At 44.6% G+C, this 17,458-nt stretch overlaps 1 protein-coding gene across 1 annotated transcript in view; it reads left to right on the plus strand.

Moving 5' to 3' along the window:
- Nucleotides 1-5,548: 5,548 nt before the first annotated feature.
- Nucleotides 5,549-17,458, plus strand: part of FAM3C (FAM3 metabolism regulating signaling molecule C) — a gene marked incomplete at both ends in the record, with an annotated part of 67,246 nt that continues 55,336 nt past the window's right edge. The window contains 2 exons of the mRNA XM_082014278.1: nucleotides 5,549-5,638; nucleotides 6,338-6,479. Of these exons, the coding sequence (XP_081870404.1) occupies nucleotides 5,549-5,638; nucleotides 6,338-6,479 (232 nt within the window). The remainder of the gene's footprint in view (nucleotides 5,639-6,337; nucleotides 6,480-17,458) is intronic.

The following is a 17,458-nucleotide window of genomic DNA, read 5'->3' on the forward strand; positions in this document are numbered from 1 at the left end:
AATTTTCCTCCTTTTGGGGCCTTTGCTACCACTGGAGGTGGTAGTGGTGGAGGTGATGTTTTGCTTTGTAGTAGTGATTTTTTTAAGTAGAGTGATACTGCAAAGTTCAATAATCATTCCTCCAAAGGTTTCTGACAGCAATCTGCTTCATTCAGTGCTTGGGCTCTAACTGATAAACAACTTAATCTAAAAACCCAGAAGCAGACCAAAACCAGCAGTCGTTGGAACTCCATTCTCTTGAGGCAAGAATTAACATGGTTAGCCACTGCCTTGCTCCATTCATCTTTTTCCTCTTCCCTGTTGACTAATGTAGTACTGAGAAGATATGTCATTAGCATGCACAAGCAAAACGCAAGAAGGTGAACATCCTTTAATGGATTTCAGAAGCATCCTTGAACTAGAAGCATGAAGAAGTGGATGAGACACTGAAATGCACTCTGAATTAAAAGGGACACTTTCAAAATCATCTCTATTCATGGCTAATACTGTGTGGACAATTCACTAAAAGGAAAATAGCCTAAAGAAATGTCTCATGTGGAAATAAGCAGAAAACCAGCCACAGAAACAAGGAAAGAACAGTCCTGTGCAGGCAATCACCTTCCCTTTCAAAGCCTCCGCTTCTCCTGGGAGTTCCTGCATTGCCACTGAATATAACGACAGTACAGCTGTGCCTGCTTTTCCTTGCATAAAAAGTTATTTTTGATTCACACTGGGGGCAGCAAGAACAGTGGCAGCCTAAGAATGTTTCATAATGAAAGGGGAAGACCAGACATCAAGTACTACAGCATTTGACTTAAATCCAGAGATCAACCTCTCCTGACAATAATCAAGAGCCTTCAATAAGGTCGCATTGCCTAAAATGACAGAATGTCAGGATATTCTCTGCCAACAGAATATGTGAGGGTTTTGGGGGGTTTGCCTCTTTGTGGATGATCCGTGATATGAATTTTCCCCTGGTAGCTGCAGTGCTGCTGACCACAATTATTCCTTGTCAATATTTGCAGCTAGTTTTTTGTCCAGCACCCACTTGCACACTGTGAACTCCAGCAAAGAATACTCTGTGTGTGTAGATGAGGCTGTGTGCAGGCCAGGCTCTTCTGGGTGGTGCATAGATCTTGTCAACAGTTTTCAAAAGGACATTCAGTCAGAGCAAGCAATTGCCAAGAATAGGGAATAATTAGCATGTCAGCCAGACCACTCTGGAAAAGCAGGTTTCCAAAACAAATCTGGCCTGATTTGCAGCATTAGGACATGGCTTTGCCCTAAGCAATGTTTGGAGCAGCCAGTCTGTTCCTTCTGGAAAATGCATGAGCCAGCATTCTTCCCTGGGAAGAGACAAAAAAGGTGATGCACACTCACCTCTTCCTCCCTGCAAGGCAGCCACATTCCTGGGTCTCTGACTACAAGACACAGAGATACTTTATCTGGCAAGTGTCACCATAAAAAGCCAGATAGATTAGCTCCCAGTTTTGCCACCACTCATCTCACAGCAGCTGGCAGAGACTATTATTTATTTCCACCTTAGAAATAAATATTTAGAAAGATGTCTCCTTGCCTTCACACACCCACTCACATAAATGCACTGAGAGGGCAATTGCTCAGACCTTCAGAAGGTGTTTCCAGCTGGGCACTCCATACAGCTCCCTTTGCTCTCTGCCCAGGAAGGACTAACGGAGGCATCCAGTCTGTATCAGCTGGTTAAATGAGTGTGCAACACATTACAACAGTGGGTTCATTTTGCTCTGACTTTTGCCACAACTCCCCCATGATCAAATGGGTAATCGAGCCTGTCTGTCTTAGAGACAGTTTTGTCTGGATACAGCCCCATATCCCCCTCCAGCTCACGCCCTTTGATGCAATGCAGAGATTTATTACTGTGAAAATATCTTTTCTGAAATTGAATCTCTTTGATTCAATTTCAGAATCAAAATTCAATACTGAGAGCCAAATTTTTCAAGGGGAAGGAAAATAAGAACAATTTAGCAGGTTATAAATGGATGATCGAGCTCATGTTTTTTCTCAGAAGGGTTCCTTGGCTTGTGGTTGAATGATTTTGGATACTAATCTGCTAAAAATAATGTGGTGTCTTGCATTCCAGTGACAGGATTGTTATTATACAGATAATACTTCAGGCTGCATGAGAGAATGTGGTTTAGTAGGTCATGCCCTTGAGGGACTTTTTAATGGGAAAAAACTTTTATAAAACCAAGAATGAGTTAGTAAGATACTAATTCCTCACGCTCTTCTGCGATGAGAACACCCCAAGGCATACTGACATTGGTTGCTATTTTTTTATTCTGTGAGCATAATTTTGCATCATGGTTAAGCCTAAATTAGTTCACAGTGTCTTCTTACACTTCATATTTTTGTAGGCATTAGCTGTGTGATTAACTCTGGTGTTCCACGGGAGATAATGTGCCTCATGCCATAGGTCTCCATTGTAGCATCTAGGCTCTGTAGGAGTATCTTGATGACCAGTGACATGCTCTGTTTATTGCTGTGTGAATCAACTGGTTCCACTGCAGAAAAGAGCAGGTTTGTGGCAATTGTAAAAGTGCCACACATGAGAATTACCCAAGACCTAAAATGACAAAAGCGTCATTAGCCCTGAAGGCTAAAGCTCACAGATGGAGAGGTCTCTGATGCCATCTACAGAGGACACGCAGGAGGGAATGAAATGAGCAGGCAGCTTCTGCGTGATTTCAGGCCAGGCCAAGCAGTGTGGTGTTTGGCCAGAAATCCTTTGAATTTCTGGTGTAAAGGTAGTGAGCCCTCCTGTCTGACCCAGTGTGGCCCGACTGGCAACCTGTACTCAGACCTGGCATATGGTACACTTCCATCTGGTCTCTTCCCTGGAGGAGAGGGGATAGCTATTCAAGTATGAATGACACTTGAGGAGACAAATGCCTCCTCCAGAGGCTATGAATGAGCTGCCACAGCACTGCTGCTGCCTCCGGCGGGGAGGGCAGGAGACCAACCTTCCAGACATTGCTGTCTTCTCAGACCACTTCCCCCTCACTGCCTACAGCAACAACCAATCTCCCTGAGACAGGCATACTGCTTTTGACGGCAAGAAGTTGAGGTGGCAACAGCCTCCAGGAGGTGCGAGTGGATGGTGGAAAAAGAAGAGAAGGATGCCAAAAAATGGTGAATCCTTAAAATGCCCAAGTGAACACACCAGCTTATCCAAATTATCAGTTCAGGGACGCAGGCCAGGGCAAGGTTTGAGATGTCTTCTCAAGCAGAAGGATATCCCTGGTGCTCAGACATTTCTCAAGTGTCCTCACAGAGCTTTGGTCTAAGGACTTGCTCTCTCCTTTGTCTGGACTCTGTTCACCAGAAACAGTTCTGGCGGTGGAGCACCATCCTGCTTCAGCCAGGCATTGCTTGGAGAAACGAACAACAGAAACGGGGAGAGCACCGTCCCTAGAGCTACTGGGGTAGATGATAAGAGAGTCTGTATGCGAGCAGACTGAGCGCAGCGGTGGTTTGACATGGATGGGTAAACGGTGAGGCAGAAACACCGTGACTGCTGCTGGCAATACTGCAGCTACAGGGGACAGCACCAAGCCAGGAGCATCTCTAAGGCTCCTTTAGAGAAAGAAGGCAGCTGGAAATGGGTCTGCCTGAAAAAAAGCCCTGGGCCCAGGAACTTCACTAACCACTGACAGCCACCTGAGGGCAAAAGGAAGTTAAACTCAAGGGTCAAAGGAATCCTCACTGGCAGGACTGTGTAATTCACTATTCACATATGCCAACTGTTCAGGTAATGAAGGTTTTCCTGTCCCGTTAGCAAAGTATTCAGTGTTTGTTAGTGATAATGTGCTTTCCATTAAACCTGGTTAGGGAGGCATTTGATTTTCTCAGGTTTCAGGGTGAAGTTTGGCTCAGTTTTGGTTTATTAGTTTACTGAGACTTTGAATCCTGCCCTTCATTTCTGGGTTTCAAAGTCTAAGGCTGCCTCAGAATAACATGAAATAATGACATTTACTGGGAAGAAAAGTCACTTATACCTTTAAGCCGTTGCATTCTTCTCCACACTCCTGGCTTTAGTTTAGCAGATTAGCCAGTGGGTCATAAAGTGAGGGACAGAATGGCCCTGTTCATATACTCCCAAGCAATAAGCAAACATATCCTTCTCTAGGTAACTCCCGTAAGGATGTTTCATTTGATTTATTGACACCAAAGGGACATGGGAAACATGAAAGACTCACTTTCTATGTTTCTCAGGATTATGGCTGAAGAACAATTACGCCTGGAGAGCTGTTTTTTCAAGCATTATATGTAGTCAGTGCTTCTGGCTGCTTCATAAATGCTTTTAGGGAACATTCCCACACTTGTGGAAAAAAATGTCAGGTTCGAGTGTTTATCTTCCAAAGAGATCACATACTGGTGTTCTTTCATAATGACTATTTCTATTGTACCAGATGACTGATGGAGCTTTAATCAGCTTATCTGATGGTCTCTGTGTGCTAGAGTGACATTTTCTCACGCCATTGCTATTGATCCATTACCACCCCATTAGCTTACAGAATAGACTTATGGAGCACTTTAGAAATAGGAAAAGCAGTTACTACACAAAAGTGCTCTCTATTTTTATTAATGAACTAGAGCTAAATTCTCAAGGGTTGGCTTGACACCACTGATATATAAGAAACTGTAACCTGACTGACAATTAGCCTTGTAGGTATGTGATACATACAGTCAGTGCTGATCTGAAATGGGATGTCCTCTGCTAGTAATAATGTCTCTCTGCTGAGTATTAACAGATCAACTTTCTATAGGAAGACAAAAAGATAATGTAGAATTTAAGTACAGTATATTCTAACCTCATCATGTTTACAGTTCTCAGTAAGGCACCTGCATTATTGACATCAAGGGCCCTTGTCTGCTGTCAGTTCCTGCTCTAGCAATCACAAGGATAAAAATGGTCTAATGAAGAATTTTTTTACACAGTCTACTTTGGACAAAAAATGTGGAAAGGAAAAAAAGAAATGTAGCGCCTCAGAAATTTTCCAAATGCTACTTTTGGTTTCAGTAGAGACATAGCTCGGCTTCTTTTTCACTCTCATATCTGGAACCTGAACATACTCTCACTGAAGACAGATGAAAAATTTCCACTGATGCCCCAGGAGGATGAGCAATCCTCATAGGTCATGTTTTGACAACAAGGACCTAAATAAATACCACGCCTTTCACAGGCAGGACTGACCTTGGGAAGAGGCGAAGTAGACAATTCCAGAAAAATCTACGCTGGCTCAGCAGCGGTGGCAAAGCGGCTCTTACGTGGCCCCATTTGTCCCGACTGGTTCAGAGCGTAGAGACGAAGCCCCGCAGCCCCAGCAGTACCCAGCTGCCTGCTGCTGCCTGCGCCCCTGCCCGTGCTCCGCGCCGTCCCGGCGCCGTGCGGGGAGCGCAGCCCCGCCAGCAGGAGGCCTCCAGAGCCGGGGGGAGGGCGGAGCGGCGGGCAGCGCGGCCTCGTCTCACCTCTCCCCCGGCCGCTGGCACCGGAGACGAGGGGAAAGAGGGGCAGGCGCTGCATCCGGGCATGGCGGCAGCAGATCCGTGGCTGTCCCTGCGGAGAAGGGGATCTGCTCGGCCCCAGGGCTCCAAGCTGGTCATGGAAGATGACACTTTAGTGAGCAGCTTTGCTGCTGCCATGAAATTGATTTTTTTTATGAGCCAGTTGGAGGACAAAATAATATATTTAATCTTCTTCAACCGTGGGGCAGAAAAAGGCGTCTGTCTGCTTTGCTGAGGTCCCCGGGCCTGCCTCGCTCGCTGGGGCTGGGAGGAACGAGACCGCCCTGTGCAGCGCCGTGTGATGGGCCGACAAAGAGACCCCTCTGACCGGGCCAAGAGGAAGGCAGCTCTGCCACGTCTGCCCCAGCTGCGTGCAGCACGTTTGAATCGCGCTTTTTCTGCGGCTTAGGCCGTCGTTTATAGCAATGCAGCAAGCTGCTGGCAAGCCAAGGCACCGTTGTTTCACGTGTGGGAAAAATAACCAGTGCACAGTGCACAGCGGTGGTGGATCCACCCCAAAAGAGAAAACCTGAGGTATGACTGACACTTCTGTTAACAAATGAAATTAAATAGATTCTACTTGAACTCCACATTCTCTGTGCCAGTCAGATATCACGGAGTATACCTTAGGAAGAGATTAGGGTTTGGTTCTTAATTTAGACACAAGCTGCCAGCATAAAATTTACCAGAGCCTTAGTGAGTGTGGTCTGTATTTCGGGAGTCACGGGTCCCTTACTGGCTTCCGAGATAAGGCTTAGTTTCTCTTACAATGAATAGTGCCAACAAACAGGCTTTATTCTTGACTGTCTCCTAGATCTTGCGTCAGTTGCCAACAGTTCTGAGTACGACCCTCTTTTACAGTAAAAATGACTGCAGATGGTTCCCAGAGATGGACTCTCAGAGGCACGGGGAGTGCATCCCCTCCTTTTTGGACTGTGTAGGGATCTTCCAGATTTGTAAAAATTGCTGCAAAAATGAGTCGAAAAAGAGGTAGTCTGACAAAATAGGCCAGGGACAAATTTGAATGAAAATAGATATTAATATCATGGCTTTGGGGAACAGATAAAGAAAATGGAATGGATTTTGTTAAACTGATTATACTTTGTCCTTAGTTTTGGCAGTGGCTCTCCGTAATCTGTTTAATTCCTTGCACTCCTGGAGAAACATCTTTTCCTCTATGGAGATCATTCATATTAAATGAATAAATGGTTTGTTCTGTTGCTTCAGGTTTTATTTAAGACATAATTAATAGGCAAATTCTGTATTCCCTCTAGATTTTATGAATTATAAGCCATACATTAAATCTATTTTACTTAAGCCAACAAGTTTTCTCTTTCAAAAGCTAGGAGCTCTTCAGCACTATAAGAAGTCAGCAATATCTAAGCAGGCAGATGATAATTACCCTGTTTCTTTATCAGGGCTGTGAATCTAATGCACATTAATTGGAGCTTTACATGCAGCTCTGAGTAAAACCTCATTCTTCAAGGTGCTGAACAGCTTTCCTAACACCTGGAGGTGGTAAGCACCACTTCAAGGTGCCAAGATCCTGTAAGAACTGGGGGCCTCTGTCATAATCCAAGACTTCTCCAGCTGCTTAACAGAGTTTGATGCATCCATTATACATTCTGTCTCAGAGTGAGCAATCCTTTTATATTTATCTGGCTAATCTTTGTCTTTCACTCTTGTCTATCCAGACTTAACAGAGAACTGTGAGTGCTGTCAGACTTCTAGGGATGACAGCTGAGTTTGTAATCATCTTCCTGATTCTTATTAAAAAATTAATGTATATATAAATGTATTAATGTAATGTAATAATAAGCATGTATATAGTAACTGCATGCCATATAGCAAAGTATTAGACCAGAATACCACACTCAATTCTTTGTCTAGCTCAGCTCTTGGCTAAAATGGAAGTAGGGTTTATTTTTCTTTTGAGCAGTAGTTCTCTGTACTCCTGTATTTTCAGTTGCCGTTCCAAACCATGATGCGCTGGATAACCAAGAACAGGCAGGAATTATCTGAGATACAATTCCATTACTGTAATGATAACACCCAGGACTCGGTCACTGGGTTTTTAGTTGTTATTGCCCTCTTTCATGTCCTTTCTTGTCTTTCAGACAAGTGCACAGAAGACATTTTGTAGCCAACATACATGATAAATACTCATCAAAAGTTTGTATGCCCAGACAATCAAAACTTCAGCTAAGTAAGCCTTTTGTCTTTAAAACACTACCAGTTCAGTCCATTGTACAGTCTCCCTGACCAAGAGCCTTCTGCTGCAATGTTTCAGTTTCCTAAGGATGCCACCACATATCACCTGCGTTTCCACTCCCACAGGATTTCAATTTCCTGATTGCATACATAAACCATTTTATTCTTTAGGTATGGTGTTCAAGACTGAAGTTCTCAAGATAGGGTCTAGGACACCTGGGCTAGTTTTTGCATTATTACATGAGAAGACCTAAGTTTCACAGCTATTTTAATGGTTCAGTTTTTTGAAGTAGCATTCTGCTTATTTTTATCATCGTACAGTATTCTAACTGAAAGAAACCAGAAGTTGTGGATTTTCTCTTCAAATAAGAAGAAACTAAATGAGTTTTGAAGCCTCCTCTCAAAAATTAGGAGCTAGAGAGTACAATCCATTACTGAATTCTATTATGATTTTCTGCTCATATCAGTGTTGTGCACCAAAATGTATTACCAGAAACTAGCTGAAATTTGCTGTAGCCATTTCACTTGCTGCAATGAGCATCTTGTTTGTAGCTACACAGTAGCTTGCTTTTCTGGATTCCACTGGACAAGATCTGTGGGCTGTTTGAGTTAGGTACAGTATCATAGAGAAGTGTTACAGAATGCTTCCAGATATATCAGCTTTATCTCTGATATGTTAGAAGTTGTTCAGGCTTTTGCCTCAGTAACACAGTAATTATTTGTTTGAGGAGTGTGATCATATTGTCATGAGTGACGAGCATGGATTCTTTTTGGAATACGCAGTGCATTGCTCAATAGTAGAGGGAGAGCTACATTTTGCTCACCAGGACCAATAGATTAAAAGAACATTTTCCCCACAGTCGTTGTGCTAGGACTGTTATCAAAACCGATTCTACGTAGTTGTTCTGCTATGAAAATTTGTACCTATTATAAACTGAAGTAAATACAGAGAACACAGACTGAAGATACAGAGCTGAACGTGCAACACAAAACACAGGAACATTTGCCAGTGCCTGCACTGAAGTGTTGAAAACTCACAGTGAAGTTCTTGCTCCTGGAAAGTTTTGCCATTTATGTCTCCTCAGAGCCAAATGTGCTCTGAATCTTTATGAAAAACAGAGAATGACAAATGCCTTAGTGGGTCTCTGTAAAATAAAGATCTTTTTCCATAAATCACCCTCTTTTAAGATGACTTGCTTTTGTATCTTAATGCTTGGAATGTATCACAGTCTTTAAAATAAAACATCTGCTCAGTTACCACAGAGCCATTTAAAACTTTTAATAAATAGAAAGGATAATAAATTATAAGAACTAGGAAAAAAAATCCCTAATTGTTATAGGAAGATGATTTTAACATTAGTTTACAAAAATATTACATAATTATGCTTTCTTTACAGGAAAATGTGGTCCCTCCAGATGAGACATTTATTGCTATGACCATCTTAGCTCTTTAAGTGATCTATTAGGTGAAAGCTCTATGACTGACTTCTCATCCAATGCAGTGGCAGATTGTAGACCTCTCAAAACAGTGCAGTTTTGCTAACCTAGAATAGTGTCTTGTCTTTTCTTTCTTTTTTTTTTTTTTTTTGCATTCAAATGGATGAATGACTAGTTTTAGAGCAAATGAAATGCCTAATGTGAGATGGTGCATTCCGAGGCCCTGCTGAAGCCAAGGAAATGAAGGATGGCTATGGCTTCACTTCCACTTGACAGACCCTACTTTTGGTTAGGGCCTTACCCAGGGCTGGGGATGGCCTGAGTTCAAAGTGCTGTTCTGCTTCAGGACAACTATAAGGCCTTTGACACGGTCCTGCACAACATCCTTCTTTCTAAATTGGAGAGAGGTGGATTTGATGCGTGGACTGTTTGGTGGGTGAGGAATTAGTTGGATGGTCGCACCCAGAGGGTAGTGGTCAACGACTCAGTGTCCAGATGGAGATCAGTGATGAGTGGTGTCCCTCAGGGGTCCGTATTGGGACCAGTACTCTTTAATATCTTCATCAGTGACATAGACAGTGGGATCAAGTGCACCCTCAGCAAGTTTGCAGATGACACCAAGCTGAGTGTTGCAGCTGACATGCCTGAGGGACAGGATGCCATCCAGAGGGACCTGGACAAGCTCGAGGAATGGGCCCGTGTGAACCTCATGAGGTTCAACAATGCCAAGTGCAGGGTCCTGCACCTGGGTTGGGGCAACCACCAGTATCAGTACAGGCTGGGGGATGAAGGGATGGAGAGCAGCCCTGCTGAGAAGGACTTGGGGGTCCTGGTGGATGAAAAGCTGGACATGAGCGGGCAATGTGCGCTTGCAGCCCAGAAAGCCAACCGTATCCTGGGCTGCATCCAAAGTAGTGTGTCCAGCAGGTCGAGGGAGGGGATTCTGCCCCTCTACTCTGCTCTGGTGAGACCCCACCTGGAGTCCTGCATCCAGGTCTGGAGCCCTCAGCACAGGAAAGACATGAAACTATTGGAGCCGGTCCAGAGGAGGCCACAAAAATGATCAGGAGGATGGAACACCTCTCCTGTGAGGACAGGCTGAGAGAGTTGGGGTTGTTCAGCCGGGAGAAGAGAAGGCTCTGGGGAGACCTTACTACAGCCTTCCAGTACTTCAAGGGGGCTTCTAAGAAAGATGGGGACAGACTTTTAGCGGGGCCTGTAGTGATAGGACAAGGGGTAATGGTTTTAAACTAAAAGAAGGTAGATTTAGATTAGATATAAGGCAGAAAGGATTCCCAATGAGGGTGGTGAACCACTGGCACAGGTTGCCCAGAGAGGTGGTAGATGCCCCACCACTGGAAACATTTCAGGTCAGGTTGGATGGGACTCTGAGCAACCTGATCTAGCTGCAGATGTCCCTGCTTCTTGTAGAGGGGTTGGGCTAGGTGTCCTTTAAAGGTCCCTTCCAACCCAAACTATTCTATGATTCTATGAACTGAACAAGCATCATCCAGAGGAGTGCTCTAAGTCTTCTGAGCCCAGGGACTGTGGGACTTTGATTTTCCAGTCACTTGCCCTTACTCATTTCAACTCAATATGAATAACACTGGATATTCACTTGGGGGCGAAGGGTCTTACTGTCTTGCTTGCACTATGTTTGTCTGATCAGCAGGAGAGGGATACTCCTGGATCATGCTCACGGAGTATATTGCTGCATCCTCATTCATGATGATAGGTGATGTGGGCAACAAGGCAACACCAGGCAGTATCACAGCTTCGAGGGCAACTCAAAGCAAGCAGAACAACCGGGACTTTAGGCACAGGTGGGGGATACATGCGGGAGGCCATAACTAACCATTCAACTAAGGTAACAGGATGAATGAGCCCTGAATAGATGAGGATTACAGGAGGGTATGAAACCCTAAAGACATCTAAAAGTAACGAAACAACTAAAGATAACTGTGCCATCCTGTTGGGGTTAATAGGAAGACAGCAAGTAAAGCAGGATAAGTGAGAGAGGAGAGTGTGGGAAGAAAGAAAAGCTTTAACTTGCTTTGTTTTATGGCTACCAGAAGGAAATAATGTGGTATTCCTGTCTTTTCTCTCTGTGAATGGAAGAGGGAAGTGAGAAGGTAAGTTTCAAGTATGGTCATCAACAGAGTGAGAAGTCAGGAAAGCAATTCTTATTTTGCTCTTTGTTGGTTCCAGTGGGAGGAAGGGAGCCAGCGAGGGAGGAGAGCAGATTTTATTTGCATGTCAGCTGGAGGAGCGGTGAGCAGAGTGGGAGGAGAGTAAAACCTTTTGTAGGTTTCTGAGATGAAGAGAGCTGTGAAAACTTGAAATGTAGTCTCACTTCATTTGATCATTAGTGTGTGGAGCACAGAATGAAACAAAAATCTTCCATTTCATTGGCTGAGGGTGTTTCAGAAAAAAAAAGTAGTATTTATTAATGTTGTCATGTCCTTGTCTTTATTGTACTTGCTGTATTTTTGTATTAGTATTCAATAGGAGTGTATTGCACAACTTGTATTGTGGTTAATGTTTAATAAGCTGATTCTAAAAGAAGGAATGGAAATAGGATGCTTGTATGAGGGACAGGAGGAAATTAGTGAAAAGGAATTACTTTTTTCCTCTTTTTATTTTTTTTTCCTGGAAAGGGGTTTTAAAAAATTAAAGCAGTGGCTTTTGTATGTGTTCACTATGAGGAGAGAAGTTTCTCCTTACACCTCATTTAGTCCAGCCCATTTAGTCCATGGGTAAGAATACATGAAACATCCTATTGTAGGACCAGTGAGTCAAACCATCAGTGCCTGTACTGTCTCTTACAGTGGCAATACAAGATACTCCTGGCACAAAGCAGACAAAACCACTATCTGGAGTCCATTCCCCTTATAGTTCCCCATCATCCACAAGTCTTGGTCAAAAAATGTAAGAAGGTAACATGCATCGCTACCTGTTCCCTTTAAGGAATTTGTTTAGTCCCTTTCAAGCCTGTGACAGTATCTCCCTTTTGTCTATTTTAAACTAGCTTCACCAAGTGCTCTCTAGTCCTGACATTGCAAGATGTAATGAATTTCACTTCTGCATTGACCTTTTCCACCACCTTCATAATTCTGTGAATCTTGCTCCTTTTTCCTTTCAGCCTTCTCATTTCCCTATTGAACAACTTCAGCCTTTTTAATCTTTCCTAATAAGGCTGCCATGATATCCCCTCAATCATTTTAGTTGCCTTTCTCTGTACCTTGTCTAAATCCACTATGCTTTTCTTGAGGACCCAGAAATTTTATGTTCGCAAGATGAAGATTTTACATAGTGGCAAAATGATGTTTCCTGTCTTATTCTCAACAACTTTCCTGATGATGATCTGTATTTTGCTGGCTTTTTTTGGCTGATACTAAACACCAGGCCAATGATTTTGGTAAACTGACCATGATGTTTCCAAGATCACTTCCCTGAGCTGAAACTGCCAATTCTGAATTCTTCATGCAGGTGCACTTCAGATTCTTTTTCTCCAGAGGCATCGCTTTTCATTTAGATAAAGTGAAACTAATTTATGCTTTTTGTCCACTCAATTTTGTAAACTTCTTCTGGAGTTCCTCTTTGCCTACTAGAATAACTTGGTAGTGTCTTCAAACTTGAGTATTTTCCTGCATTTCCCTTTCCAGATCACTGCTGAAGATGCTGAATAAATCTGGTCCCAACACCAGTCCCTACAAGGACTCCACTGCTGATATTTCTCCACCCTGGAAAGTACTAGTCTTTATTTCCCATCCTTTATCCATCCTCCAGTCAATAAAAGGTAATTTCCTGCAATCCTGTGGCAGTGTAAGGGTTTTTTTCTAACCTTTGGCATGTAATCTGGTCAAATGCTGTTTGGAAATTCAAATGTAGTATCTTCTTTGTCCATGCTATAGAACTCCAGAAGACCAGGGAGGCAGGACACCTCTTCACCCCAGTCATGCTGACACTTTTTCAATAGACTGTTTATTCGTGTATTCAGCAATCCCTTTCTTTATTACAGACTATCATTTTTCTGTCTATGATTTTCTATCATTTTCCCATGAGTAAGACTTATTGCTCAGGAGCTCCCAGGTTCCCCTCTCCAGCCCTTGCTGTAGAGGGCCAACAGTTCTGTGATTTTACATCTTGTTTCCTTCTGAACTCTTGAGTGAATGCCATCTGATCCTGGTTACTTATTAACATTTAAATCTTCCAGTTAGTCTAAATACTTTTGGTATGCCTACTTCAAACCAATCTATCTCATCTGATCTCTCTGCTACAAAGGATCTATAGGCTATGGGATCCTTCCCAAGACTGAAGCAAAGAATCTACTGATTTTGTCTGCTGTGGCTCTTTTGTCCCCATTTGCTCCTTATTTCCAGTCCTCAGGCAGTCCCACCATTTTCCACCCAGGTTTTATGCTTGTCTGGATAGGGCTGCTTGACCTCCAGAAGTAAGAAACATGCAGCACCTTCTGGGATGTTGTATTGGGTTTGCATGGCAATGCTTTGGTAGTGAGGGGAGCTGCAGGGGTGGTTTCTGTGAGAAGCTGCTAGAAGCTTCCCCTGTGTCCAGCAGAGCCAATGCAGCCGGCTACAAGATGGACCCACCACTGGCCAAGGCCGAGCCCACCAGCAACAGTGGTAGCACCTCTGGGGTAACAGAGATAAGAAAGGGAAAAAATACCAAACATGCGCAACTGCAGCCAGAGAGAGGAGTGAGACTATGTGAGAGGAGCAGCCCTGCAGACCCCAGGTCAGAGCAGCAGGAGGGGCAGGAGGGGCTCCAGGCGCCGGAGCAGAGGGTCCCCGGCAGCCCCTGGGGAAGCCCACGGGGAGGCCGGCTGTGCCCCTGCAGCCATGGAGCTCCACAGGGGAGCAGATCTCCACCCGCACCCAGGGAGGGCCCCACGCTGGAGCAGGGGGATGCCTGAAGGAGGCCGTGACCCCGTGGGAAGCCCACGCTGGAGCAGGCTCCTGGCAGGACCTGTGGCCCCGTGGGGAGAGGAGCCCCGGCTGGAGCAGGTTTGCTGGCAGGACTTGTGACCCCACGGGGAATCCAGGCTGGAGGTACCTGTTCTTAAAGGACGGCACCCCATGGAAGGAGTGCAGTCTGGAGCAGTCTGTTCCTGAAGGACGGCACCCATGGAGGGACCCAGGCTGGAGCAGTTGGTGAAGAACTGCAGCCTGTGGGAAGGACTCACGCTGGAGAAGTTGGTGGAGGACTGTCTCCCGTGGGAGGGACCCCATGCTGGAGCAGGGGAGGAGTGTGAGGAGTCCTGTCCCTGAGGAGGAAGGAGCGGCAGAGACAACATGTGATAAACTGACCACAACCCCCATTCCCCGTCCCCTTGAGCCACTGGAGGGTGACGTGATAGAGAATTGGGGAGTGAAGTTAAGTCCGGGAAAAGGGGAGGGGTGTGGGGAAGGTGTTTTTAAGATTTGGTTTTAGTTCTCATTATCCTACTCTGATTTTACGGGTAATAAACTAATTTCCCCAAGTCGAGTCTGTTTTACCAGTGATGGTAATTGCTGAATGATTTCTCCTTGTCCTTATCTCAACCCACAAGTTTTTTGTTATGCTTTCTCTCCCTGTCCAGCTGAGGAGGGGAGTGATAAAGTGGCTTTGGTGGGCACCTGGCATCCAGGCAGGGTCAGCCCAGCACAGATGCTCTCTCCTCTTCTCCCCCGTAAATGATAAAGTTGTGAAAAACATTGGTGTTATCACCTTGGCTGGGGTCAAAGCTAACGTTCATGTTTACCTGCAGTGCTTCATGAGGATATGCATAATGAGAATGATCACAGCATAGTAATTAATGATCATTTTTCAAATGTTCAACAAATGATACTATTTATCTGTACCTCTTGCTCAACTTACACTATAGGCTATCATTAAGAATGCGTTTGTACTGCTTCAGATTAAATGTCCATCCAGCCTAGATTCCTGATACTGATAGACAAGCACAGCAACAAGGCATACACCCCCAGCTGCTAACAATTTGTCGTTCAGCAAAACAGTGAACAGTTTTAGTTCTATCCCCTATTTATCTTCAAATTCTTCAAATTCCCTATTTATCTTCACTATGACACTCATGATTTTATAGGCATCTATTATATTGTATCTCAGGGGAATGCTCCTGGCTGAATAGCCTTGCCTATTAAGCAAATCCTTTCCTTTCTGTTCCATACATTTGATCATCCTTATCCTTTTCTGGACCCTCAGCTGGAGATTTTTGGTTTCCTTACCTATTATCAAGTTCATTGCCTGGTTTGAATTGTTTTGTGCAATTTGGGATATATATTTTCTGGCATATAATGTTCAAAATAGGGCATCCTGCAAGCTTGTTCATTGTCTTCCCCAGAGCTCCGAGTTGGAAACAGATGCTGGCATGGGGATTTGCAACTCTTTTACGTCATTTATACATGTCCCCATGCCACATTCAAAAAGCATCCCATATTTTCATCTGGGATTTCTGGGAATAAAAATGTGCATGAACACTGCAGAGTGCCCATCACGGCTGTTCACACACATTTAAACCTCACAGCTGAACTAACTTAGATGCCCACCATCTGTCAGGAAACAAACTTGACAGAAAACTAACTCTGTAAATTAAAAGAGAGCAACTTTTCATCGGATTAAGAAACTGAATCAGCATATAATGTGGTGTGAGGCATGCAAGAGCAAGAGAGTTATGCGGGTGCAAGCATGGAAAGAAAGGGCAGGAGCAATCTTCTGGAAAGCAATGAGCCGTGAGGATGGCCAGACTAGACCTGACCTGCACGCTGACTTACTATGGGTGAGACAGATGCAGTTGCAGACCGGTTGCAGAGTTGAGCTGGATGTGTGCTGCAACCTGGCGCATTCTGGACAAGTTGGACGTACTGCACACTTGCACAGCAACTGTATTGGGTGTCCATGCCCTGGTGTCAGCAGCCGGGGGCTGCAAGGGTGGCCTCTGTGAGAAGACATCAGGGGCTGCCCCTGTGTTGGAGAGAGACAGTTCCAGTTGGCTCCAAAACGGACCCACCACATGACACAGCTGACCCTGTCAGCCAAGCAGGTGGCACCTGTTCAAAAACATATTTAAAGAAAAGGTTAAAGGCACTGCACAGCAGCTGTGAGAGAGAGGAGTCAGAAAATGAGAGAGAAACAGCTCTGGAGACACCAAGATCAGAGAAGAAGGAGAGGAGGCAGGTGCTCCAGGTGCCAGAGCAGAGATTCCCTCCAGCCCATTGAGCAAACCAAGGTGATGCAGGCTGTCCCCCTTCAGCCCATGGAAGATCATGGTGGAGCAGATATCCACATTGCAGTCCATGGAGGACCCCATGCCACAGTAGGTGGACATGCCCTGAAGGAACCTGCAGCTCATGGAGAGCCCATGCAGGAGCAGGTTTCCTGGAAGAACCTGTGGCCCATGGGGGACCCACGATGGAGCAGTCTGTTCCTGAAGGACTGTAGCCTGTGGGAAGAACCCTTACTAGAGCAACAGGAAATTGTGAGGAGGAAGAAGTGGCAGAGAGGAGCTGTTATGGACTGACCACAGCTCCCCATTCCACATCCCCCTGTGCCACTTGGGTGAGGAAGAGGTAGAAGAGTTGGGAACAAAGAACTGAAGTTGAACCTGGGAAGAAGGTCTGTGTGGGTGGAAGGTGTTTTAGTTTTGTCTTTATTTCTCACTATCCTACTCTTTTTTTGAATTGGCAATAAATTAAATTAATCTTTCCAAGTCGAATCTGTTTTGCCTGTGATGGTAACTCTCAAGTGATCTCCCTGTCTTTATCGCTACCGATGAGCTTTTTCACCTTATCTTCTCCTGTTATGTTGAGGAGGGAGAGTGAGAGAGTGGCTGGGTGGGTGTCTGGCAGCCAGCCAAGGTCAACCACCATGTTCTGTAACACATGGAATATTTTAACTGCAACTGATTCATTGCACATGCAAAGTAGAATTACAAAGTACTCATTTCTGAGGGCTGCCCAGTGTCTGGGAACGTTGGTCAGAGCAGTAGCATCCAGTTACATTGTGAGAAACCTGGCACTCCTGGGAAAAATGTGAGGATAGTGTAAAAAGCACAGAAACATGCAGCAAATTATTACAAGAAATTATAGAGTTGGCCAGTCTGTACCAAATAATAAACAACATAAGAGTTGGTTTACAAGAGAAGGTGATGTGAAGTGTCATCCTCAGTCATGGATGTGGGAACCACCAGCATTGTGTTCTGCCTCTCTCTTCCCCCTCCTTATAGTCACAGCTGTAGTCATAGAATTACAGAATCATTTAGGTTGGAAAA

The sequence above is a fragment of the Phaethon aethereus genome, assembly GCF_964289735.1.
Source record: "Phaethon aethereus genome assembly, chromosome: 1".
NCBI classification, from domain to species: Eukaryota; Metazoa; Chordata; class Aves; order Phaethontiformes; family Phaethontidae; genus Phaethon; species Phaethon aethereus.